The 24329-nt window shown below is 39.0% G+C and overlaps 3 protein-coding genes and 1 non-coding gene across 6 annotated transcripts in view; 1 reads left to right on the top strand and 3 right to left on the bottom strand.

Annotated features, from left to right (window-relative positions):
* Positions 1-3205: 3205 nt before the first annotated feature.
* On the bottom strand, positions 3206-10763 carry Pp2C1 (protein phosphatase 2C). Its single transcript, XM_012359600.2, has 6 exons — positions 10045-10763; positions 9243-9593; positions 8944-9164; positions 8712-8852; positions 7033-8525; positions 3206-6767 (listed from the first exon to the last, which is right to left on the bottom strand). The coding sequence occupies exons 1-6, from the start codon at positions 10346-10348 to the stop codon at positions 6398-6400; spliced, it is 2880 nt and encodes a 959-aa protein (XP_012215023.1). The 5' UTR covers positions 10349-10763; the 3' UTR covers positions 3206-6397.
* Positions 10764-14590: 3827 nt separating this feature from the next.
* On the bottom strand, positions 14591-14663 carry TRNAK-CUU (transfer RNA lysine (anticodon CUU)). The gene has a single exon. It is a non-coding gene; the product is annotated as a tRNA-Lys (tRNA).
* Positions 14664-15329: 666 nt separating this feature from the next.
* LOC105667639 (slit homolog 1 protein) lies at positions 15330-23888 on the bottom strand. 2 transcript variants are annotated; one of them, XM_012359555.2, is made up of 7 exons: positions 23537-23888; positions 22505-23210; positions 21667-21738; positions 20969-21395; positions 19850-20180; positions 17376-17957; positions 15330-17148 (listed from the first exon to the last, which is right to left on the bottom strand). In XM_012359555.2, exons 4-7 carry the CDS (start codon positions 21361-21363, stop codon positions 15610-15612), a joined length of 2847 nt encoding a protein of 948 aa, XP_012214978.1. In that variant the 5' UTR covers positions 21364-21395; positions 21667-21738; positions 22505-23210; positions 23537-23888; the 3' UTR covers positions 15330-15609. The 2 variants fall into 2 exon arrangements, with proteins under 2 accessions (XP_012214978.1, XP_012214980.1); XM_012359557.2 differs by lacking the exon at positions 22505-23210.
* Positions 17877-24329, top strand: part of LOC105667637 (cytospin-A-like) — a 41363-nt gene continuing 34910 nt past the window's right edge. For both annotated transcript variants that reach the window (XM_012359554.2, XM_012359550.2), the window contains exons 1-2: positions 17877-18018; positions 18122-18791. In XM_012359554.2, the coding sequence (XP_012214977.2) occupies positions 18645-18791 (147 nt within the window). In that variant the 5' untranslated portion in view covers positions 17877-18018; positions 18122-18644. The remainder of the gene's footprint in view (positions 18019-18121; positions 18792-24329) is intronic.

The raw sequence follows: 24329 nt of genomic DNA, 5'->3' as shown, positions 1-24329 counted from the left end.
AATTTTTAATAAATATAGTCGGAGGCGATCTAACGTCAGCTGACAGTTTAGAAAAAAGAGAGCCAAAGACGATTTATTCGTGAGCTGGCAAATTGTAAGATATATTATCAGAGGCGATCTATTGTGAGCTTGCAGATTTTAAGAAATACATATTTCTTTTAGTTAGTAATTTACTACATGTGTGGTCTGTTAATGTTTTATCGGATAATTTATAAAGTCATTTCACCTTTTTTCTTGGAATTAAAATTTTATCGTATGGCTGTATGATGTACATACGAGACAAAATAGACTTATATAAGGTGTCTAATAGATATAAATTAGATATAATAAAATATTTTATTTGAAAAATGTATATACCGGGTGTTTCAGACCACCCGTCCCACCCTTTTAAAACGTAGGAATGTGCTTGTACAAAAAAATGGCTCAGACGAAATTTGCATGATTTTGAGGGATCTATCTGATGGTAACCTTGACTTTGACCTCGCAGTTGATTTTTAAGGTCATTTGAAGGTCAGAGTTATTTTTTTAAATGGAAACCCCTATTTTTGATTCCAAAATCTAATAGCTGGTGTCAAGAGCTTTTCAAAACACTATAATGAAGTTATTTTTCATTAAGTACTTTTCGAGTTATGAGGCTTGTAAATTACAGTATTTTGACATAAAATACAAAATATCTTGTAAAATATTCAATTTTTGGGAATCTTACCTTAATACTTTTATGCATAAAATAATGACACGAATCAATTGGTATTAAAAAAACACATTGGTTTTAAAAAAAAAGTATGCAGTTGCATGTTGCAAATTATATTTTTTTTCTTTTGAAAGCAACTATGTGTTTTCTTTATACCAATTGATTCGTCTCATTATTTTACGCATAAAAGTATTAAGGTAAAATTCCCAAAAATTGAATGTTTTACAAGATATTTTGTATTTTATGTCAAAATACTGTAATTTACAAGCCTCATAACTCGAAAAGTACTTAATAAAAAATAACTTTATTATAGTGTTTTGAAAAGCTCTTGAACTCAGCTATTAGATTTTGGAATCAAAAATAAGGGTTTCCATTTAAAAAAATAACTCTGACCTTCAAATGACCTTGAAAATCAACTGCGAGGTCAAAGTCAAGATCACCCTCAGTTGGCCCCCTTTTAATCCTACAACGTTTGTTAAGGTCATTTTTTTGTACAAGCACATCCTTACGTTTTAAAAGGGTGGGACGGGTGGTCTGAAACACCCGGTATAATACTTTATATCTAATTGGAAAAAAATATTATATGCTTTCCCTATTTTTATTCTTATGTAATTAATACAAAATAAATAAATAAGTTAACTAATTATTCAATACATACATATACATATTGAATATAGTTATCTTTATTTTATATTATATACAGGGTGTCTGGCAATAATCGCCCCACCGGTCATATACAGGTAGAGGAGGTCAAATCGAGTAGAAAAGTCCTTTACCATTTTTTAATTTTCATAATAAGTACTGAGTAATTAACGAAAAAAGATCGGCGAATCCGCGCGAGTAAAGCGCGCGCGGTGAGAAGGACGTCCCACTGCTACGCGATCACTAGGACACAAGGATCTAGCGTTACGCGCCGCTCGTATGTTGCCATTGTCATTTGTAGAGCGCTTCTCCCAACGCTTCATCGCGCGCCTAGTGATCGCATAGCAGTGGGATGTCCTTCTCGCTGCGCGCGCTTTACTTGCACGGATTCACCAATCTTTTTTCGTTAATTACTTAGTACTTATTACAAAAATCAAAAAATGGTAAAGGACTTTTCTACTCGATTTGACCTCCTCTACCTGTATATGACCGGTGGGGCGATTATTGCCAGACACCCTGTATAATGACCGAAATGATATACACTCTCATTATTTCAGTCATTATCATATAAAATACAAAATAAAGATAACTATTTATTCAATATGTGTGTATATGTATATATTAATTAATTGATTAATTAGTTATTGTGTATTTACTACATAAGAATAAAAATAAGAAAAGTATATGACATTTTTCTTCAGTAATATATATAGTATTATATGTATATTTTTTATTTATTATTTTGTCATATTTAGTTCATATTTATTTGACACTTTATATACGCCTATGTCTTCTCGGACATTATATTGCAGCCTTGCGACGAAATTTCAGTCGAGGAAACAAGCGCAAGCATCGTTTGTTTATAAACTTCCGATGACACACGTACAGACTACACGTCAGTGTAGTGAGTTACCACACAAACAAATGCGTACACACGGACCTACGCGGCGTAGGTCCGTAGGCTACGCCGATAATGTCATTTCCATTTTTAGTGCCATCGAAATGATGGCGCTTTCACGTCGGAGTTTGCCCATCACTCCAGCATCCTCTTAACAATTGGGATTTTAAATTATGCAATAAAAAACTTTTCAAAAATTTTATAAGAGCCGTTTCAATTATTTTAATATTTACGAGTATTCTAACACTGTCAAAAGTAACCCAAAAGCAGAAAAATTAAGATTATATCCGCTGGAACAGCTAGAAATGCTCTATTTTAAGCGGAATTTTATAAAATTGTGACAGGAGCACATGATAATAGAGGAGGTCGTACGAGAGTAGTGCCATCTTTCGGTCAGCTGTTGCAACATGACGAAACCACTGATGGTAAGCGAGCTAATGGTAAGTGTACCAATAGTAGGTGCTTTTGTCATTGCTATAACTGACCAAAGATGACACCACTCTCGTACGACCTCCTATACCATCATGTGTTCCTATTAACATATTATCCTAATCACTGCATGCCGACCTACCTGTTACGCATATATTACAAATTCTTCGCTCATAACTTACGTATAAACTCTTATGTTCCAACAAGATAACTTTTTATTAGCTCAAAAACGTCAAAAAAGTAATCAATTTAATAAAAATATTTAAATAAAGGTAAACAACGTACAAATAATTTAATTTAAATTACGCTGACAATTTTTATATCAAATTTATACCAAATTCAAAATTAATCTTAAAAGAAATAACTTTTAATGAAACAAGACATGTACAAGACATGTCTTTTACACACTTTAATAAATATTGAATAATTAATATTACAAAATTATACAGAAATTGATAATTTTCCATCGAAAGCAATACTTATTATAAATTAAGATAAAATTGCCACAGAAAGGTATTACGCGCCAATGCTTAATAAAAGAAGTGTTGTATATTTCATTTTATATATTTCAGTTTAATTAAAATATACAGATTATAAACGTGATCACACATTTGTTCAAGTTCTTCTGTAATCTACTCTCCACGATTCTCTTAACCTGAGATAAAACACTATAATATTTTCTCTCACTAACATTTCTCCTTCTTCCATTTCTTTACTTATGCCATAAACTCTTCGTTCATCTTTTAAAAATACTTGGTTTTATCATCTCTACGATGTAACAAATGATAAATCTACGGGCGCATAAAGTAGATACGATCCTCGCAACTTGTCAACAGACGACAAACGCTATATCGAGGCTCTTTACACCTCGCTCTTTTTTTTTTCTCTGCCTATCGGCGCAAATCACCTAGAATTTATCTACACGTGCACACACACACGTCTATTAGCGCTATATTTACATGTAGTGTCAAATATATGCAATGCACGCACCGAAAAAAGATAAATATTCTTAAAATAGATCTCCATCACTAGCTTCTTTAACATATATCTTCTTCCTCGGCTCCGCCCCACAACAGTCTAGTTTATAGCAAAACAGACTTCTTTTTTTTCTTTTTCACAAGAGTGCATGATACATATACTTTTTTATACACGCGTTCACGAATGGTAACTATTATAGGCACGTGTCATTATCCCTTTTCTATCTATCGCTCTGTCTTTCGTCTTTGATATAGATTATGTTGTTTTACAGCGTCTACACTCCGCAAGTAGTATCTTTCTTTAAATACTTCGAAACGATATACATTTTTCAAGCATATATTATTCGCACAAACTTATCTACAGAAACTCGAGTCAGCTTTAAAAACTAGATAATAAATAGTCGACGTGATCTCGATAAATATATGGTTAACGTTTATACTTTGTCAATATAATATTCATCAATATTTAAAATTTTTTCTTGCATTTTTTTTAAAAATGTATAAACCCTAAAGTTTCTACATCCAAAAGATATATGTACTCTTTCTTGCCACTAGTCCTTGTTAAATTGCTTTAAAACGTCCTCTTTCAATATGTGTGCAAAAATGATTCAGACAAAACAGGAAAGAATATACATTCGTACAAGCGAACATCGAAGGACTCTTAGTTATCAGCGGTATCTAAATAAATGCGAAATGCAAATTTGAAAACGAATGTTATGCGCAGAGGATGATAAAACCAAATGGATATTTATCCTGAATTGTCTTTGTTGTTGTTTTTTTTCTTTTTTCTTCTTTGCACGACATTTTGCACGAGATAAGACGATGAAGGCTGATATAGAAGATTATATATGCTGTTGATCTACATAATTCTGATATTAATATATTTATATGTATGTATAAATCTTTTTTTTTATCTCGATGACTTAATCGTTATTAGATCACTAGTATGATGGTGCTCATTTGCATTTGGAACACAATTGTTGTACAATTGTTAAACCGAGAGAAACACGAAACTCCTCGATTGTATTAGTCGTGCTTTAAATATCCCGTCTAAGTCTAGATTTTTGTATCGCACAATAAACAGTCATTTGGTACTTCGTACCGAGTGGTTATTCAATATGTCTCGAGTTCTCTCGAGACGTTGGTTTCGATTAAATTTTTTCTGTCACACGTTAATTAATCATCTACATTTTATATCCGTGAATCAGCACGGATTTAAGTCTGCCAATTGTTCTCCGCTATGTTACGCAATTCTTATGACAATTCTATTTACAAGTCTTCAATAACCACTCTGTAGTCAGCCAAGGCAGATCAGTGTGATCGCAATATCTTATACACTAGAAAATAGTTTAATCGTATTCTAAATACGGTGCTTCTTCAACTCAAACGCTTATCGAATTTCTTTCGAGCCGTCGCCGAAGACTGTGATCATTAAGAGAAATTAATGGAGAGAAAATCATTTCTAGAAACATGTGTGCGCATAGCTAAATAGTTAATGTGACCGCATGGTTGCCTCGTCTAACGTGAAAATCGCACTAAAAATGTGTAACCGGATTTATATTTTTATTTTTGCAATCTCATACCTTCTTATTGTCAGACTATTTTATAGACTCGTATTATTTTACATTATACTTTCATTAAGTTTTGTCTTATGCAACATTTACTAATGTCGAATAATCGAAAAGCATAAAGTGAAATCAGTTGTATTTTTGTATCTCTTATAAATTTTTTGATAGACGATAAGCAGTAAAATATATTAACCCCTTAACACACGGTTTTTAACAGCTGATAACAGAGTAAATAAAAGTAAACATTCCTGACGAGCTGTCTGGCATCTATACTCATCAGATACGTACATAAGTAATTTAGTCTATTTTTCATGCCCACAAAAAAACATACAAGTTAACTCGAGCTTGTACAATTCTGCCAATACCGCTTGCCCGAGTTAACTCAGAGTTGCGCGTTAAGGGATTAAATTTCTGATAATTTTACATCATTTTTCACATTTTTTTGTGCAAATATGCGCAAATTAAAAAACATTAAAAAATTTGCATTTAATATCTATTTAAAAACATAAAAATGCAATTTTTAGAAATTGCAAGAGCGCACCTTTTTAACCTACATAAAAAATTTTTGAATATAATTGATTTCTGAAAGGAGACTAATTCAATATTTAATCCATTCTAAAGGATATTACAGTGTCCTTTATAAGGAATTAATGATCACGTTTTATAAGCAGAATGGGAGCGCGTAGCAATTTATTTTCATATGGGACAAATAATATTTTATAAAATAAAAGACATGAACTCATATATGAACACAAAAAGTCAGCGTAATTTCATTAACAAAATACAATTGAGGATAAAGTAAATATTCAATAAATCAGTCACAAACAGATTGAAAAATTGGCGCAATAAAGTGGGACCTAAATTTCCATATATACCTAAACAATCATACAATGTTTGATTATTCTACGTCTCGTAAGTTCTTTTAATTCTATTTGAAAATATAAAATAGACATATGAATTTATATATGATGCTAAAGTCCCATTCGTAGTTAATATTTCGAATAAATGAAAGCAAATAGTTTTAAAAGTGAAAATAGGAAAGTTTTAAAGTTGAACAGTATATTTAAAGCATTTGTAACAATGTTATATCACTGTAGACGATTCGAAGGTAGTAAAGAAAATAAGGGTAAAAGTGTCATACCCTAAAAATTTTGCGAATTCGAACGCAAAACTACGGCCATTTACTACCCTTTCACTTTCCAAGACGTTTGATGCGAGATCGCGTGCTTAGTGATCGAGCACTAGGATTGTATGGTGACTTCACCCTCTTCGCTATACCGGATGTGGAACCTGTACCCGCCGAATTAATGGTCGCGCAAGTACTCACGCTTCCACCGTTACTATTCGCGTGTTTGAGTTTGGATGACAATGAGGAAGACCTAACTCTACTCGATTGCAGTGATCCATCGTTTGCGGGCTGCTTCAACTTGCTCGGTAGAGGCAATCGATTCTGCTTCACTACTCCGTATTGGTGAACTAGTTGTGCAGATATGGTGTGTCCGGCGATATCTACATTACGCGAACGTAGCGTTTTCACAGGTGTTGCTGCCATTGTATCTGATCTAAATAAAATAGAGGAAATAACAGTTTAGTAAACGTTTGATAAATACATTTAGAAACTAAATATATATTTGTATTATTTCTATAATCAATGCCGCAGCATTTTAATAATCTAATTTAGTTAAGTAATAAAAATAAAGAATATCACTTTAGAAAACATACCGTTTTTATAAAACAAACACTTAACAAATCTTCTCACGTGTCTCGCGTAAAAAATTAAATTTCTCAAAAAAAAAAAAAAAAAAAATAAAACTCAATTAAACCAACCTTAGCCATCGTTGTGGCATCGTCGTATCTGTAGGGCCAATAATCGCAACTGTTCTATTTAGCGTCCTTCTGTCGTTACAGTTGTTCGTCCGGTTGTTTCTTCCTTGGTCCCAATCCCTTAGGCCGAAACTGCCTCTCAGTTGTTGCAGTCGACTCGAACCGTTAATGGACGGCCTCCTGATGGCTTTAACGGGCGTCGCCTTTTTACCTAAACTCCTACGTTGAAACGTGTTCGACGACGATGAGAGCTTATCCTGTCCGGATAACGTCGTCGTCGTGGCGCCGTTCAACGATATCGAGTCGGGTCGTCCATCCGATGTGAGCCAACTTAGACGACCGCTGGCATTCTTCATCGCCTGATTCGCTGGATCGTTCTCGTCTGTAGGACTCTGTCGTCGGTCCTCGGAACGCGTTCTTCTCTTCGCGCACGGCTCCTGCTGCACACAGCCGTTCTCCACACCGGTCGACGCAACCGCCGATGCTTGCGAGATCGTGCTATGCCTGCGTTTGTTGCTTATATTGCAGTCGCTGCCCGTCCGTTTCGACGTATTCTTCGTCGTCTCTTCCTTCGTCGCGTTTCCCGTGACGGACTGTTTCGCGGTCGACACCTTGCTGTAGCGCGACTTTACGTAAGTTTTTGTATCTGGAGTCGTCGCGTCGGAGAAGACGTTCTGCGTCTGCGAGGAGTTCAAACTGTGTCGTCGCTTCATCGTTCTAACGCCCGTCCTCGTGGCGGGAAATAAAGAGTGCTGCTGTTTGTGCCTCGATCCGTTTAAAACACCGTTTCTCATCTCGCCGTTGTCAAAACTGTTACTCTTGACACTGTAACTCCGACGTATTCTATTTATAACAGGAGCGAACTTGGTCTCTTTTTTCGCGGGAAAAGTATTCCCTTGCGACGCATTAGACAGTCCTGTTTCATCCACGAGTTCCTTAGGCTTGATAAATTTATCCGACGACTTTGAATCGGAATCTGCGAGATCGGTGTGGACCGAAATCTGCGCGTTATCATTTTTTGCCTTCTCAGTTTCATTCGGTTCAGCTATTTGTTTTTTTTCATTCTGATTTTCTGATTTATGGGTAACAATTTCCACTTTTTTAGCTTCCAGTTCTGCAGTTTCTTCTAGCATCTGGCTAGAGGAGATTTCATCGACCTGGATACTCTCGTCAGCGTCAATAAATTCAATATTGTCTGTCGTGATGTCTTCTTTTAATTCCGAGGAAATATTAACATCTGGTAAAATTGGTTTCTCAAACTGTAACGTGACTGCTTCCGGATCTAATGGCTGCTCAACAGTCTCTTCACTTCCGTTCGACGAGTCCGGTTGTTTACAATCAATGTTGGAATTCGCAGAAGCGCCTGAAAGTGGTATCAGCACGTGTGGCGTTGGAACTTTCGAATTAATTTTCTCAATGTTTTCAGATGTTGTCGTTGTAATTGGTGTATGTGTCCCATGATGTATTACACGATCCTTCTTTTGATTAAATAATACCTTTAACAGAAAAAAAATGTTTTAGCTAAAATCTATTTACGTGTGATGTAAAATTATTTGCAAATTCTTTACTTATTATTTCAAATTTAATAGAATCATATTTTTTATTCCTTTGATTTTCTGTTTTTGGTGTCTTTATACTATATATTACTATATTCCTTAAGCACAAACAAAGCATAAAAATACCTCGCTGCGACACGGTCCTGATGGATCTAACATTAACGTTACAACACTAGTATTGTCTGCCCGTAATCTGGTTGATGACCATCTTTCCAATGCACGATCTACAAGACTTTTTGAAGGATTTATCCACATTTGTACGTCAGCCTGTTATCAAAAAAATTCGTATATATCATTATAATTTGTACATACCATTTAAAAATTATACATGATTTTAATAATATGAAATAAAACTTACGCCATTGCCAGCCTGTTGAGAAGCTATTAAATGATTCTCGTTATGTCGATCGGTGGCTTGAACAATAGCTACCGCAGATTGCGCTGATAACATATTCCACAAACCATCAGTACCAAAAATGAGACAACGATGTGATTTGACATCAACAGGAATAACCTTTACATCTGGTTCGGGAGAGACAACAAACGTGTTTAATTCGGAATTGTAACTCCACAGATCACCTAAAACAAAGTTTTTACTTAGACCTTTTTGTACGAAACTCTTAAACATCGCTTTGAAAAGACATTCAATATATCTACCTAATGATCGAGCTACAGCAAGAAAGGGAATTTCGTCCATATGAGTAGATCTACGAACTGGTCCTTTGTGTCCTATGCGAGGTCGATTCCACACAACTCTTGGAACACCAGATTTACTAACCACTTTTCCACCTGATTCCTGTATTCGAGTCATTTCTGGTCCGCTCTCTGGCTTGTGGTCTTTTGTCAAGGCTTTTGCTCTCCATTGAGGATCACCTTCTACCTGATAGCCCAAAATAATAGCCGAATCTCCCACATGGCCTATGTAGATCTTGCCTTTTCGTATGAACGCGATGCTAGCAGTTGTGCCAGCTGTGGACGGCAGTCCCGATGCGGTTCTTGGCCATTTATCTGTTCAAAAAAACAACTTCAGATGAAGATATAACGGTCGTGGCGCGTTTGCCACAAAGCAAAATATCTGCGACCAAGGTCGACGGAGTATCGGAGCGTCTGTTATGCATTGCGCGCGCGACGATGTCGCCACGGAAATTGCCGTGATCCAGATTCGCGACGGAACGACGCAAAAAGCCGTCGATCGTTTATCTTCGCTCCTTGAACTCAAATTTTCAGGTTAGCTCGGAGAGTTACATAACCTAAACTCTAACCTAATCGGGTTTAGCGCGAAGTGGTGGGGGAAATACGCGGGACGGTGACAGAAATTTTCGACGGTATCTGCCACTGTCACTGATGCCGAAAAATCGTAGCTTCTAAACCTCATCAGCGATTCCGGATTCGCGTGGAAGCTAAGTTGAGATCGTCGCGCGCGCGAGCTTGTCAGTACACAACATAAACGTCTTCGTACCGAGCTCCCGCCACATCGCGTAGTGCGTGTTCATGTATCCGTCCCTGATCGCCCGTAACACATCTTCATCGCGGTCGCTCCAAAAGTTCTTCTGTTTAACAATGATGTCCATAAGATGCTCCTTGGCGAATGTCGCGGCCTCCCCGCCTCCGTGACCGTCAAAAATGCCGAAAAACGCGTATTCCAAATCCTTGTCGTCCGGTGTTGGCTGGAACGCCACGCAGAACATGTCCTCCATATACTTGCGGCCGCCCTGATTACAGTGGCCGGTCACCCGCAAGTTAACACCGATGCTGAGCGGCATAGTGACGCTCGCGCGATGGTCCGTTCAGTGACGACGGCGACGACGTCGCCGAGGTACGCGGAACAGTCTGTGTACAGCGCGCTTTTTACGCACTCTCTCACTGGCACATAAACCCGTCGAACGGAAGCCTCGCATTTACTGGGCAGGTCCGCGCGCGCTGTGCAGACCCGAGAGCGGGGGAACGGTGACGTTGCGGTCGGCGACGGTGGGACGCGGTGGGGATTGGCCAAGCGAACGGTTGAGACGCGAGAAGGGAATCCGTTTCCCTTCTCTCTCCACTATCCAAGACCTCAAGCATACACACATGCACACACACACAACATTCTCTTTTTCTCCCTGCGCTTCGCCACTCCTCATGCGATTTCACCGATACGCGCTCACGCGGCCGACGTCACCGCCGTTTCTCAAGAATCAGCTAAAGCGGAAGATTTTGGAATGCACGCGTTCTCTGCGCGTGTTTTTTAATACATATATGCTCCGCGTGCGATCGATCATTGCGAATGATCGCGCGGGGCGATTTTGAACTTTGGAGCGGCAATTTCCTCGTAACGACCTCACGCCCTGACCGCTGCGAGAGGCGAGCATCGCAGCGAAGGATAAACCCGCGACGAGCGTGTGCGTTTGTGCAGCCACCCGCCCGCTCGCTCGCGCGAGAGCTTCGTCGCGCATCGAAGCCTTGAAAGTTAGCCGCCGTTGTAGCTGAGATAGACGGCGAAATGAAATCGTACGATGCGGACTTTACCATCTTTAAGCCCATGTTTCACGACGATGTATTTTCAGCCTTCTCATTATGTCCAATTACTTTGCCGCCACGTGCTTCCTCCTTCTCCTCACCGGTTATCTAATTGGTACAGTAAGACAGTGAGTTAGAAGTGAACTTCATTGCGGATAAATAAGGGAATAAGAGCGCATTTCTGAACTTCGCAAAGTTCGCGGCCGTTAGACTTCGTTTACAACGATGTGTGTGTATGTGTTGGAGGGACATCATTGCGCAAGAAATTTATTTGAAACATTAAAAAATTCTTGTAAGGACTTTGACGTTAACGCGATAAATAAAATATCTTTTGAAGCAGGAAGAGAGACAGTTATCGTGTGCGTTTCAATGTAAAGATTTCTGAAATTCTTCGTTACAAAACAGATAACAAAAAAATTTCAAAATAGAAGAAAGAAAAATAGAATAATAAACGAGAAGTGTGGCTCACAGTTTCATCCCGGTATCATGTATGTATGTATGAAAGTCTGTGTGAAAAATTTAATCTATTTGCACTATAAATTTATTCCAAGGGGGAAAAAAATAAACGCGCACAAGTCATGTATATGGATTTTACGCGTGATAATTGTTTATCTACCGATTAAGCGCGGTCTTCCCGATCTTTATTTCGAATCATCGTCGAGGCGCGTCGCCCCTCGAGAGAATGCTCTCATCTATCGATAAGTTCGATTGTCATAATTTTTATTTATTTGATATAATGGCGAGATGTATTGAATTCTTACAAAGAATGCAATCTCTGAACAAAATTCAGTATAACGTATTTATATTAAACTGCAATCAAAACCAAAAATCTATCCTTTCCATTACACTTCCTATGTTTATTTTTTTCTCTTAAATATGTAAATATATGCTTGTCTTGTTCTAAAAACAACAGGTGTACCGTTAGGTAGGATTTTAAGCTGACTTTTTGGGGTAATTTAGAGGAAAACAGCGTTTAAAAATCAGAATTAAACCTGCTTTAACGTACCACGTGATTACTGAATAACAGACTAGGGTTTTACGGAATTTCCAAAAGATTCCCGCCGAACATAGCAGCTTTATCCAGTAACATTACCTTGGTTATATTGCAGACGCACGGCTGCCGTCAGCAGGCGACGCGTCCCCTCTTGTCGCCTCACTCCAGGTCGCATCCCCACCGCTGCGGAAACTTTTACGCGTCTCTCGCCCCTCACACAGACTCATCACTCCTACCCGACCCTGCTACTGCCTCGACGATCCTCTTTCCCGCCAATCCCCGTCAACGCGGTGGCCCGTCAAACGTCTGTGCTATTCATGCCGCGCATCTCCGTTCACGCAGTTGCACTATGTTGCCGCATTTCCTTCCGCGCTCTCTCGCCATTGCCGCGAGCAGGCAACCTGATTTCTTGTCCAGCTCGGTTGGACGACATTGTTGCGAAGGATCACGCGCCTAGAAAAATTGTCCAGAGCGACTCTAACGACTTGCAATTGATTGGCGATCATTGTATCGCATAAATTTCATGTTTGATTGCGACGTTCTAATATAACTTACAGAGAAATTAGATTTTTTAATTTCTCCGATATGTAATACAATATTTAGATACCTCTAGGTTTACATTATCCTCTATTCCGTACGTTTTCAACGGTCTTTCGCGCAACAGCGAAAGGAAATTTCAGCGGACGGCGACCTCATTGGAGTAGCGCGTAAAAAGCCTAAAAGCGGCGAGAGCGAACGGCTGGGTGAAAAGAGCTGGGCGCCGTTGTTCCGCCAGTCCGCTCGCAGTTATCTCTATGCCGAGGCGAGCAAAACACGGGGGGCACATGTTTGAACTTGTTCGATCGCAACGGCGGCAAGGAGACGGCGAGACCTGGCAACCTCGCATCGCTTCGTTCAAAATAGCTCTCACCAGCTGGCGACTTTCGCTCGACCTACGGACAGATTAAAGTCCATGAAAATTCTCTCGAGGAAGTTGGCGCTGAGACGTACTTCGACTTTGGCAATTTCAAAAACAATTCTGTCCAGTGAAAAATATCAGAATATTCGAAAAAGCGAACGGTGCGCGTATAATGGGCCGACAATGTGGTCGAAATATGTCATCGATTGCATCACCCCGTCGAGAAAGATGGCTGTCTCTATCTGTTCCGTGAACAGTTATATCGCACTACGTGAGTCAAGTTGTGGGGCCACTATGGAGATAAGATTCGATTATAATAGGAAACAGGCCTAAGAGGAAACGAAGATATCGTTTTCGACTGATAAAACTTTTTGAAGATTTATGTTGAAGCAAGTTTAAGATTATTCCAAATCGTAGCTTGATAATTTGACTTATTTATTGTTCGATTTCCTGCAGCAGACTCATCGAACGATGCTAGCACTGCCATCTGTGTTTTATAAGTTAAGTTAAGAAAAGGTTACAGAGAATACTAAAATGTTATTTATTTTTCAAACACATATTAAGTTATTAATTGTAAAAATCATAATAAATCATATCACTGTCGTAGTGTCGTTTGTCATCGACGTTTACAACGTTATATAATGTAATTCTCTTGCAATGATAAATGCAACTAAATACACGAAAATGGCCTCTGTTTTTTTTGTAATAATAAAAACGCAACGATCAGCAATAAGACTTTTTTCTCTATTTGCGTTATCGAAAACTTGCTGAGATTGCATCAATTTCAATTGCGTTGATAATTTTTTCTCGATGTTATATATCGGATAAGTAATACAACTTCGTGCGTGAACTAACCTGCCAATGACAATTTTCATATTGTATATTTATCGTCGCTTGTCAATATTTCCGTGGCACAGTATTGCAAAAAAAACCTCTGATATGCGACGTGCGTGTGTTACATTTCGCACGCGCGGCCTCTGTGATTGCGTTAGTGTCTTTTTATCGATTGTCCCTCGTGCGAGCGATGCAACACATCCGGAACCATGCATTCCGCAGTCGCTGACTAGACCGTGCAGGTTTATGCCTGTTAAAATGCATTTGAGCTGTGATGTCTCATCGGACTCTGAGTCATAAAATGGACTGGTGCTTTATATCGATGAAATTGCTTATTACCTAAGATTTCGCTGCAATTTCACATGTCGTTTTTAAACTGTTATTGTCCGCGCCCTGAATAGAATGATATTGCCATGGTAACAAAAACTAGGACACGCAATTTTTAAATAAAAAAGAAATAAAGTATTTAAAAATAGAATAAACCTGCATTCATTCTGCTAATAAAATTCGGTTTTATTCCTTAAAATTTCTTTTTTTTTATAAAAGTGATATAAATTTGCATTCTTATTCAACAATTTTTTGCATTATTCAACATTTTCTCTGTCTACTTTTGCATAAAATTTAAATTTAAAAAGAATTTTTTGGCTTTTCCCAAAATATCTTCTCTTTACAATTTATTAAATTAAAAAAAAATTTTTTTTACGTACATATACAACTTGTTTAATATGCTCAGTATATTTAATAAAAAAGAAATACATTATTAAATTATAACCAAAAAAATTCCGCCCAACGTGGGGCTCGAACCCACGACCCTGAGATTAAGAGTCTCATGCTCTACCGACTGAGCTAGCCGGGCTATTCGTTAAATGCTAATTTTAAATTGTAAATCTATACGTAATTTTATTATTTTAATGTTTCTGTAGCTTTTCATATTATAATATTAAAATAATTTAATAAGCATGGACAATTTACAAAACAATTAAGGGAATAATAAAGTAATGAGATAAATAAATTATTGCACAAAATAAATTGTTATTAATTGTAAGACTTATTACATATTTTAGTAGCAAGTAACTCGCTACAATTCTAACAACAAATATATTATATACAATTGTCTTCTTTTTATATTAAAATGAACACAAGTAAAAAGTACTTTAGCGTCGCACTAATACATATTTTTTATGGCACGTATTATATATGCATTGTATATATATATATTTAAAGAATGTAAATTTAATTATAATGTTGAATATAATTTTTCTTTTTTGCAGTTATCAAAGATAGTTATTTATCGATGGTCCCTTTCTGCAATAGTACACAACTTTTCATCAATACTTCAGATTATATTCTTATCCTGATGCGTTTGATAATTGCAAAAAGATGTCTGCAATTAATATTGTACTGCGCGACGATCAATTACTAAAGATCTAAGCATTCTAATAAAATAACTAGAGATCAGGAAATGTTATCTTACATACAAATATTAAAAGGATTCTAAAGAAATTAAGTTAAAAAATATATATGCATTCGCAAAAATAAATATATATATTTATTAGCTTAAGCGTTTTAAGTATGAACACATTGAATGACAACATTAACAATACCAAATCTAACTTCATCTAATTCCTTGCAAAGATGGCTTTCCTTTCATGATTTTATCAATCAACAACTTATTCCATCTGCATATGTTTCACTAAAATATTACTGTTCAATATTCAACGAGTGACTCTCAGTCCTCAAAATCTATGTATAATAAAATCAAATGTAAATTTTAGAAATTTTAACTTTTACATAGAAAATATTTAAGGCCTTTGTATTATTGCAAAGAGCAATGTAAATGTAATAAATAATAAACTTTTTCCCTGCTCAATTTTAGTCGCTGTTGAGCAGCCGGCCGGACATTCCAGTGGCTCAGCGGTCCGATTCTCATACAGAAGATTCCTCATGATCTTTTTGCCCTCACACGAGTTCTCCACCCTGATAAACTTAATCTTCCGTGTCTCCAGGAACTGCTCCAGGTCCATGCGGCAGCGCCACTTGAGTGGATTACCGGCAAATTCGACGATATGTAGATCCGGCATGTCCTGCAAATCGCTGCTGAAAATGCACGCAAGATCGTTGCCCTCGAGATTCAGATAGACAAGTTTGCGCAGGTGACGGAAGGCGCCCGGTGCGATGTAGCGTATCGAGTTACCGCGCAGATCCAGCCGCTCAAGACGCTGTATGTTGAACCAATCTGCCTCGATTGACGTCAACGGATTATCCTGGATGGTGAGACGCTCCAGAGAGTCGAGGCCGCGGAAAGCGCCGGCCTCGATCGTCCTCAGACCGCTATTCCTGATGATGAGCTCCTGCAGTTTCGGAAAACGGTAGAGAGAGCCGGCCGGAAGATGAGGTAGATGTCCCTCGTAAAACTCGATAGAAACAGCATTGTATGATATACTCTTCAGCAATGGCAGATTGCCACCGATGCAACGGTATCGCGGTCCTGCGGATTCCTCTTGAACGGTGCAGGAACCTTGGATCGTTTCGTTGTGAATTCTTATCGAAGGCGGCTCAGTTGTGGTCGTGGTCGTCCCCGGAGTGCCTACCGCCGTTGTGGATGAAGTCACGGACGTGGTGATGTAACAGTCGTTGTTCACATTGATCAGAGCTGCGCGATTGTATGGTATCCTACGAGAATCCAAGAAGCTGGCCAGCTTGGAACCGCACAAGCAACTCCATGGATTGCCTGACACCTGGAGAGAACGCAAATACTGCAGTTTGTACGCTATATTTTCTACACTCAAGCAGTTCATATAATTGTCGGAGATGTCAAGGCTGTGCAGCCACGGTAATATGTCGAATGCATTATTGGTGATTCGGTTGATATGATTGCGTGAAAGATCCAGATGCCGCAGATTTCCCAGGCCCTCCAATGTCTCAGATGTGATCGATTCCAGTTGGTTGCTGTGGAGCGACAGATACTGCAGATTGTACAAGTCAGCAAAGGCACGATACTCGATTGTCTCAATGCTACAACCACGTAATTCTAGTCTGGACAGCCAGCCATCAAAGCGGGAAAATGCTTGCGTCGGGATCGTCTTCAAGTTCGAGAGGATGATGCGAATGGTGTGGGCTGTGTGAGGCACGACATTTAGTTCTCTCAGCGAAGTGATGCCACTGCAGATGAACACTTGCCGCGAATGGTCGGTCCTGTCCTGTACGCAGGTACCCCTGTGAATCGGTGGTCTTTCTGTATGAACCGTAATAGTCGGTCTTATCACAGTGATATTTCTCTCGTTCAGAGTTTCCTCGAAAGAAGTCCAGTGCACATGGCCATTAACTGAAGTCACTTCGGTCTAAAAGAAGAAATAAAGAAATTAATAAAAATACTTCGTATAAGAAAAATATCTGATAATTATCACGAATTTTTTGCAATTCCATTATTATCTATGAAAATATTTTTTCAGTAAAATTTAAAAGAGCTCACAATAATTTACTCTAATTAACCTCTCTTTAAGAGTAAAAAATTTACTATTTCTTTGACATTTTCATAAAATATCTATATATATAAAACGTTGTTTACAATTGGGTGCTGCTCGATCGGTTCGATAACTTCGTTCTCTTCATAGCATCGGTCGGTAATCTCGAATCCTACATTATGCTCCGTCAGCATCCTCTGTAGATTCTCGCGGCAGTCGCAGCTCCACGGGTTACCGACAACGTCAATTCGCTCGAGGCGTCTCAGAAACGCCAGTTGAGCCAACGGTAGGCACCGCAGTCGATTGTAACGAACATCAAGATGGCGCAGGCTGTCGGAAAGTGGATGCAGTGCACCGGGCTCGATTCGCTCTATGCCGTTGCGCGCGAGTACCAATTGGCGCAGCATCGTGAGATCGTCGAACCAATGTGCAGCTACAGCGGGCAGCTGATTGCCGACGAGCGTGAGACGTTGTAGCTGGTGCAGACCGGCGAACGCGCCCGGCTCGATCGCGCCGATCGAACAATCGCGCAGCTCCAAGCTGCGCAGGCTGTTGCCGAAACGGAAAAACGCGTACGCGGGCACGCGATCGATACGCAACCCTGTGATCTCGATCCATGTGGTCTTGTCAGGTAGGCGGTCCAACGACGTCAGCGCGCTCGTCTGGAAGCGATTGCCGGGACGCTCCTGCGAGAGTAAGCGAGACAGATAAAACGCCTAAGATCGATGCGCGATCGTGAATGGCGAGGTGAGCGCTCATTTCTTTTCACGTTTATTCTTTGTTTCTGTTGTGTTGCAATCTCACTTACAATATTAACGTAATAGCTAACCGGATTGTGATATCTTTTTAGCGGATTTTCAATTTGATTTGGACGCCATTGTCAAGAACAGCTGAGTAAAGGTAGCTACGAGATTGTGGATAAGTGCGGTAACTTTAGAAATTTTTAACATGTTGGTTGCACGCCGGTTACTATCGCGCATTACTTCGTTAATTATACGGTGAACCAATCAGGATAATAGCTCAACGGGTCACGTGATTCGTTGCACACGAAGCTACATTCGAATAATCAACATTTTGTGGTTTACGCAAGTTGTCGTTACATCGATTAAAACGAAGCCGCGTTTCCGTCACGTAAGCGCGTATCGGATGCGTGCCGCGAGTGATTTTCGTCAGTCGCACAAAGGAAATCGCGTGTCAGCTAATAACTGCCTGAAAAAGGGGGAAGGAAACGCGTAACAATCGCGCTGCGAATCACATCGCCGACGCGATCGCGTATCCGCCATATGCCGTGCGTAATTTTTACGGGAACGGTGCTTCGGAGTGATAATAAACGTTTCTCCGTTCGCGTATATGTGTGTTAGTGCATCGATTATATGTTTCGTGTGGTTTTTGGCGATCGCGAAGCGAACCCGCGTATCGTCGTTGGAACTCGAAAGGAGATATCGAAAGGGAACAACAATGTTCGAAGGTGTGCGAGGATTCGCGGTGCTGCCGAAAGCGCGACTTCGTCCTCCGATGAGGTGAGTTTACATATTGAATCAGTTGTTTATTGTTTGTTATGAAGCGTACATGGAATACATTTTGTATGCATAACAATGGCTCACATTCGCGAATAAGAAATAAAAATATATTGGTTTGATTAACTTATTAACTTCACAAAAAGTTACGGAAAGTTGTTAAAAATCACGATTTTATATCATATAAAGTTGAATATAGGATTGAGCCATTATTACGCCAAGCGTCAATTTTTATTCCTGTTTTTGTTGATATGCGAAGCTTTTTTTAAATTGCCGAGTTTTTATATAATATTCAATTTTTGCAACTTAAAATGGTGGATTTTATGTGCGAAATTGAGTAAAATGACTAAAAAACAAAAGACACAAAATTAAAATTATTAATTTTTATGTTATATATGATTGTATGAGAAATATTTTGATCAATTTAATTTTTTATGTTATAAAGATATTCATATTTTTAATTAAATATTTTATTTATACGCTATTTTGATATCTACGTTAAATTGATGCGCGTCAAACTTTCTTTTATGTATATGATAACATCAAAAACTAAAGTGCAGAATCATTACGTTACAAGGCCATTAGATGCGCAATTACGTTCTTAATTACCCATCATTTGCGAAAGCATTAAATTTCGACTTTCTCTCGCACAATAAAACTAATTTTTTTTAAAGAATAGAAATCACAGCAATAAAAATTACGATACATTGAGCGGTTATTAGGCGCGCAATCGGAATCGGTGCGTTTCTGTTTTATTCTGAGACCGCAGTTTGGCTTCCACGAAACGCGATAGCTTGTAAACAACGCAACTCGACTCAGGCTTCGTATTTCTTTAGCCAGTATATTTAATATGTCTGCAACTTGCTCTGTAGACATCAGACAAAAAAAATACAATCTTTCAGAAAGTGCAATCTGTTTAACATAACCACAAAAATTTTACATTTATGATATTCAATATTTAACAGCGGTTTAAATTTGTTTGGATAAGAAATCAGGGAAAATAAAACCAAAGAAATCGAAACTCATGATATTAGAAGCGACTATAAAAGTAGTTGACTTACCATATGGTTCCTTATCTGTTCGATGGTTATTATCGGGGGTGGTAGCGGGATATCAATTTGTGTCATGCATTGATTTCGATGCAACACGCATACCCCCGGTCGAATCTTGCACTCTGCTTCCTGAACGATCGATTTCTCGCGGAAGAACTTCTCCATTCTTAGCCGGCAGTCGCATAACCACGGGTTGCCGTCGATGCGTATAGTATTCAGCATCCTCAGATGCGACAGCTCGTCCACTGATAGACAATCGAGGTCATTATCGCGCAAATCCAGTGTCTGTAGTCGTGGTAACATGCGAAAAACTTCGGGTTCGACATACACTAAACCGCACCTGGAAAAAAAAATACGATCGTGTACCATGCAAGCCGAAAGTACGTATTCATTCTGAGAATTGATCTTGAAATCCAAAATTTAAGGAATAACAAAATAAAGATATCTAAAAATTAAAAAAATTTAGAGATTGTATATCTATAACAAACTTAAGAACTTTAAGATTTTTTTTTAGTTTTACAAAAATCTGATTCCAATAATTGAAAATCTAAGAACATTGTAATCGAATCTTGGGAATCTTCAGAATCTCCAAGAATCTTTAGATTCTGAAACCTTAACACGATTCGAAACGAACCTTTTGTAGACGTAAATTTAATCCCGCGGCCTCCACTAAGCGCAATTAGTTTCTAATCGCCGACATTCGACTGTCGATGACATCGTGTTCGTAATGGTACAACGAATAACTAGGTCATTGGCGTTACCGAATATATAACTGACATTCGGTTTATATAAGCCACCGCATCTGGCCTCGATCAGTCGATGTCCTCGAATTTGAAATTTTGCATTCCCTGATACGGCGATCATCGATGACGATTTACATGAATCAATGGTATGGCACTAATTATCATTAGACGAATTGGAACATTGGAATAAAATCTTTAACTGATGACAACAAGTAAAAATTGATCTTCATTTTACGATCATTGATATGAGGATATTTGATGTAATCTTTGTCACATTTTTTCGCATTTTGAGCTCTACACACACTTCTGCATATTTTTCGTTGACTTAAAATTTGAACTTAACTTATAATTTTAATAAATTATTAATTAAGTTGTAAATATATACCTGTCTAGAATTAATCGTCTGAGATTCGGCAGCTGGCGGAACCACGCGGTCCTCGCGACGTGGATCCGCGTGCCGTGAAGCATCAGCCAATCCAATCGATTTAGGCCGCGAAACGCGGCGGGTTCGATGTTATTCACGTGACAATTGTAGAAAGACAGGCGACGGAGATTCGGAAATCGGCGAAACGCGTCGTTGGGAATCGTATTGAAACGCGACACCGAGAATTCGATCCATTCGGTCTCGCTGGACAGTTCGTCGAGGTCGCTCAGGTCGCTGTGGATGCACGCGTAAGCGATCGACCGCTCGTTGTCGGCGATCGGCGCTAAGCTACATTTGCCGTGCACTCGGCCAATTAGGCCGACCAACGCCCAAAGCAGTAATATCGAATTGACCATCCTTCCTTGTGATCACGATGTCAGTAGGTCACCTGGAAGAATGTCTCAATTGAATATCGACATATTCAGATACTTGATATCGCAAATTACCTTCTAACCGCTAATATAAATACACAAATAAAAATATCGATCAACATGTCGACTGAAAATGTAAAAACGTAATCGATATGTAATAATATATAAAACTATTTGAAATATTTACAATCATATAGATTGGAACTTTTATGAACTGTTGAATAATATCACGAAATTATAACAATCGGTGCATAGATATTCATTATTCAAAGCGAAGTAAGTATCTACCTGGAAACTCGTATCGGTATTGCGTAACCTCGCCTACTCGCTTCGTAGCTCGTCGTCGGAATCTTTTCAGCCCTAAAAACATGCGACAAACATTAGTTTCCAGATTTAAAATATTTAGAATAGTGATGGATGTTTTGAGGATTGCGTAAAATAATTGAATGTCGGGTAAACAAATGACAATTTCACTTGCTCATTACGCTGGATATGACAAGCTTTGCGATGATCTCACGGTCGCAGAATAAACACAAATATAAAGTTGATGTATTTGTTAAGCGCACTGTGCATATGGCTAATGCCAAATTTTCATTCCGTCACGTTTGACGCTTACTGAGAATCGTTATAAAACCGACTTTCCGCAATGTTATCTTTCCATAATGTTCGGCCGCGAGCGGATTAAAAGAGTTAAATAGATTTTTCGCATATCTAATGGGCTCCAGTCTGCATAGCAGATGTGGCCTCTTAGGCATGACCATAACGAAGAAAACCAAGGTCGCGTTCAGTTTGCTTTTGAACACTTGTACTAAACTAACTAAATTATTAGCCTTCTTCTAATTTCTTCTTTTAACTTAAATCTTTCTTTTTAAATTAATACTCGCAAGTTATTAGAGACTACGAAATATAATTATATTTTAAATTTGCAGCACATAATTATTGAAAAAGAGAGATAAGATAAAATATAATAAAATATTCTACAATCAAAGTGCATAAAAAACAAAAGATGAAATTTATTCATTTAAATCGATGCCAAAGCATCGAGATATGAGACGCTTCAAACTCGTTTAAAATTCGTTCAAAATTCGTTCAAAATACTTCAAATTCAGATTTTGGATTGACTCACCGCACACGGGCGAATTTTGTTGTAAACAACACCGATTTCCTCACTCGAATGGACACTGCGACGCGTCGCGCGGCACTGACGCTCGCATCTGTCAAAAAAGCGGAAAAACCGCGCGATCTGTCGTATCGCCGTCGTTGCCACCTACGGATTGCCTTCGTTTCTGCCAAGAAGAGACGTTGATTTTCCGCGGCGACGATCCCCCACTGCGCCCGGCGGTCTCGATCAGTCGAAGCGGTGCGCGCGCGCTCCTTTAATGGCATCTATATTTTTGCGATCATGCGATTTCCACGTTGCATGGTGTCGATCGCATCGTCTGCAAAGTTCTAGTAGAAGTTTCCGACGCGATAATTACTCTCGCGACGAAAGGCAGAAAAATGAGAAAGCACTAGATATCTCGCTCTCGAGCAAAAACTCGGAAAACGTTTTAGTGATGCATTTTACGTTGGCGTGGAAAATGTTCTAATAGCGTTAGCGAAGGACGCTTCGACGTGTCGTGCGAATAGCAATCATCAATATGCGGAAATTGATGTAAGGATCGATGAGAGAGAACGGTGTCCAGAAATACGCACCGACAGATCGCAATCGGTGCGCACGTCGCGTCGAAACGACTGAGCTCGCGAATCGGTCGCTTCCTCGTTATATAAGTTCATAAGGCCAAGGTCGCCCTTGTTCTCTGCGCCGGTAGTGGATGCACACCGATTCCTGCCTGCAACAACCTATCTTTAGCACGCCGCGCTCTAGTTTGGCATAAAACTAGACGTGCAATACGCGGTGACGCGTAATTCGCGATACGAACGAGCGAGGGTGGCTAAAATTCGATTTCCGTTCGCAAGGTCCGAAAAAATATTAAAGAAGCATAAACTCACACAAACTTACATCTCGTATATCCGCGTGAGTTTATAAGAATACATTTATTTATGTTACATATTTACATAAAATTCGATTTTATTTGAGAATATGTTTTATTTTCAAATCAGATCTCTTTTTCAATAATTATATGCCGCTAATTTAAAATTAACACGTTCTTCTTACCCTTGTTAAGTGGTGCGTATATTTCTGGACCATCCACAGAAGATCATTGTCAATGCTATATTCATTGAAAAGTCACTCTCACAGAGTCGCGTTGAAAAATAAGATACTGTTCTAGGAAATAATTTAATTAACGGACATAAAATCTGACATTAAATATCATGATCGTGCAAATGGGCATTTATTTATTCAAGTGTCCATCGCAAGAAATTTCAAAAGGTCAATGAATTTTTACGACGATTCACAGGCGAGTCACGAATTTAGGGTTTATTCTTTCAATCGAACTCCGCACCCTCGACTTTTTTTCCGCGTAAAAGCCCGCACCCTTTTGTGCCCCACCCCGGTGTTATGTATTCGCGTTCCCTGCGTAGCCTACGGCACCGTGCAGTCCGTCCACACCTGCGTCAATCCGCTACTACGACCCGCGAAAATGGTAACACTCTTCGGGCCGTCAAGGTCTCGCACGGCGCACTTATTGCCGACGACGAAGCTCTCTTCTCGTCTCTTTCTCTCGATCTCCTCTTCTTTGCTGTCTTTCTTCGTCTTCTGTCTCGGTCCCTCTTGAACGATTGCATTTATGACGACGCACGGTACACACGTTACCGTGACGAAGTACATACCGCTTCAAACGCTCCGCTTGTCTCCCTTGACGTCTCTCGTCTCTTTTCAGTTTCGTCCTCTTCCGCGTACGTCGCGCCAGTCTCTAATTTTTGCGCAAATCACTGATTCTGGCTCGGGCGTAAATAAAGATGCACAAATTTTTGGCAAATTTGAAATCTGAAATTAGTATTTTTAT

This window comes from Linepithema humile, chromosome 7 (assembly GCF_040581485.1).
Source record: "Linepithema humile isolate Giens D197 chromosome 7, Lhum_UNIL_v1.0, whole genome shotgun sequence".
Lineage (NCBI taxonomy): Eukaryota > Metazoa > Arthropoda > Insecta > Hymenoptera > Formicidae > Linepithema > Linepithema humile.
Note: the sequence above shows the minus strand (reverse complement) of the source record. Positions and strands in the feature narration are given on the sequence as shown.

Excerpts from the sequence above, each read along its gene's own strand:
- LOC105667639 (XM_012359555.2), bottom strand. The coding sequence starts at position 21,363 with ATGGTCAATTCGATATTACTGCTTTGGGCGTTGGTCGGCCTAATTGGC. Across the intron at positions 17,958-19,849 it reads AACAGATAAGGAACCATATG|GAGCGTCCCGGCAATCGCTT; the intron begins GTAAGTCAACTA and ends TTACTCTCGCAG. Across the intron at positions 17,149-17,375 it reads CGATCGAGCAGCACCCAATT|ACCGAAGTGACTTCAGTTAA; the intron begins GTAAACAACGTT and ends TTCTTCTTTTAG.
- Pp2C1 (XM_012359600.2), bottom strand. The coding sequence starts at position 10,348 with ATGCCGCTCAGCATCGGTGTTAACTTGCGGGTGACCGGCCACTGTAAT. Across the intron at positions 8,853-8,943 it reads CTCAACAGGCTGGCAATGGC|GCTGACGTACAAATGTGGAT; the intron begins GTAAGTTTTATT and ends TTTTGATAACAG. Across the intron at positions 6,768-7,032 it reads ATGCCACAACGATGGCTAAG|ATCAGATACAATGGCAGCAA; the intron begins GTTGGTTTAATT and ends TATTTTATTTAG.